Here is a 2279-nt window from a genome sequence, read left to right as displayed (position 1 = left end):
GTTCATATCTTTTTTTTCTCTAATTAGTTGTTTTTTTTATTGGTTGTTCAAAACATTACAAAGCTCTTGACATATCATATTTCATACATTAGATTCAAGTGGGTTATGAACTCCCATTTTTACCCCAAATACAGATTGCAGAATCACATCGGTTACACATCCACATTTTTACATTATGCCATATTAGTAACTGTTGTATTCTGCTACCTTTCCTATCCTCTTTTAATTCTTTTATTTTTTTTTTTTTTTTTTTTTTTTTTTTTTTTTTTTTTTTTTTTTTTTTTTTTATGGGTCACCAAGGCTATTTATTTTGCATATGAAACCACTGGGGATCTTGCCTGTAGCCACACTGGAGGAGCACATAGTTCTGGACACTTGGTGGGAAGCAAGCTGAGAACGATGATTCAGGCCAGTCACATGATTACACTGTGAGGGTTTCCAACAGGGCTCTGGGTGGTCACCTTGGCTTCTCAGGAGCACTAAGGAACTAGTGGTGGGAGAGGGGAGCTAACCACCAAAGGCCCCACAAGCACTGGTGGGGGCTTGAGCTGTCCACGCTAAGTCAGGAGGAGAATCTAATTGAGGATCTAATCTCCAGACGGTGCCGAGGGCTCAGGCTCGCCTGTCCCAGCTTACTTAGCCAGGGGGTTTCTGAATTTCCTGCCAGCAAACTTCGCCTTGTCACCCAGCTCCTCTTCAATTCTGAGGAGCTGGTTGTACTTGGCCAAGCGCTCAGATCGGCAAGGTGCACCAGTCTTGATCTGCCCAGTGCAGAGTCCTACCACCAGGTCGGCAATGAAGGTGTCCTCTGTTTCCCCAGAGCGATGAGACACCATGACGCCCCAGCCGTTGGACTGGGCCAGCTTACACGCCTGGAGGGACTCAGTCACTGAGCCGATCTGGTTGACTTTGAGCAGGAGGCAGTTGCAGGACTTCTCACTCACAGCCTTGGCAATGCGCTTGGGGTTGGTCACAGTGAGATCATCACCCACCACCTGGATGCCTGCACTATTCGTGAACTTCTGCCACGCTTTCCAGTCGTCCTGGTCAAAGGGGTCTTCGATAGACACCACTGGGTAGTTCTTGACAAAGGACATGTACAGATCAGCCAGCTGGTCAGGTGTGATGTACCTGCTGGGGTCATCAGGAGACTTGAAATCCAGGTCATACTTCCCAGATCTGTAGAACTCGGAGGCGGCCACATCCATGCCGATGACGACCTTGTCAGTGTAGCCAGCCTTCCCGATGGCGGTCTTCAGCAGCTCCAGGGCTTCTTTATTCTCCAGAATGTTAGGAGCAAACCCGCCTTCATCGCCCACATTGGTGGCGTCTTTCCCATATTTATCCTTGATGACATTCTTCAGGTTGTGGTAGACCTCTGCTCCAATGCGCATGGCCTCCTTGAAGCACCCAGCGCCCACAGGGAGGATCATGAACTCCTGCATGGCCAGCTTGTTACCAGCGTGAGAACCACCGTTGATCACATTGAACGCCGGAACTGGCAGGATGACTTCTGAGTTGCCAGCCAAGTCGGCGATGTGGCGGTATAGGGGCACCCCCTTCTCTACAGCACCAGCTTTGCAGACAGCAAGGGACACACCCAGGATAGCATTCGCACCAAACTTAGATTTATTTTCTGTTCCATCCATCTCGATCATCAGTTTGTCAATCTTCTCCTGCTCCACAACATTCAGTTTCTTGCTAACCAGGGCAGGTGCAATAGTTTTATTGATGTGCTCAACAGCCTTTGAGACACCCTTTCCCATGTAGCGAGTTTTGTCATTGTCCCGGAGCTCTAGGGCCTCATAGATACCAGTTGAGGCCCCACTGGGCACAGCAGCTCTAAAGAGACCTTTTGAGGTGCAGAGGTCCACTTCAACAGTGGGATTCCCACGAGAGTCAAAGATCTCCCTGGCATGGATCTTCAGAATAGACATGGTGAATCTCTGGCTGCTGGATCTCGTCTCCAAGGAAAGAAGCGGAGGGTGCTGCAGACACCGAGAAGAGCGTTAAGCTGGAGAGGTACCTGCGCCCCGAGTCCCCGACCTGCTCTCTGCGCCGCCGCCCCGACTTCCCTCTTTTAATTCTTTTAAACCTGCAGTTATTTTCAATTTTTTCTAAAGCATTTAGCAGCACATTTTTATTGCGAGAAAGTTTGGAAAGTAGGTCTGGGGATGTGGCTCAAGCGGTAGCACGCTCACCTGGCATGCTTGCGGCCCTGGTTCGATCCTCAGCACCACACACAAAGATGTTGTGTCCACCGAAAACTAAAAAAATAA

The 2279-nt window shown here is 49.1% G+C and overlaps 1 protein-coding gene across 1 annotated transcript; it reads right to left on the bottom strand.

Moving 5' to 3' along the window:
* Positions 1-279: 279 nt before the first annotated feature.
* LOC143641425 (alpha-enolase) lies at positions 280-2069 on the bottom strand. The gene has a single exon (XM_077108823.1). The coding sequence runs from the start codon at positions 1935-1937 to the stop codon at positions 633-635; it is 1305 nt and encodes a 434-aa protein (XP_076964938.1). The 5' UTR covers positions 1938-2069; the 3' UTR covers positions 280-632.
* Between the last annotated feature and the right edge of the window lie 210 nt (positions 2070-2279).

Source organism: Callospermophilus lateralis, chromosome 2 (genome assembly GCF_048772815.1).
Source record: "Callospermophilus lateralis isolate mCalLat2 chromosome 2, mCalLat2.hap1, whole genome shotgun sequence".
NCBI lineage: Eukaryota > Metazoa > Chordata > Mammalia > Rodentia > Sciuridae > Callospermophilus > Callospermophilus lateralis.
This window is presented reverse-complemented; position numbering and strand designations above follow the sequence as displayed.

Bases quoted from the DNA above. Each gene is read 5' to 3' on its own strand.
- LOC143641425 (XM_077108823.1), bottom strand. From the start codon at position 1,937: ATGTCTATTCTGAAGATCCATGCCAGGGAGATCTTTGACTCTCGTGGG.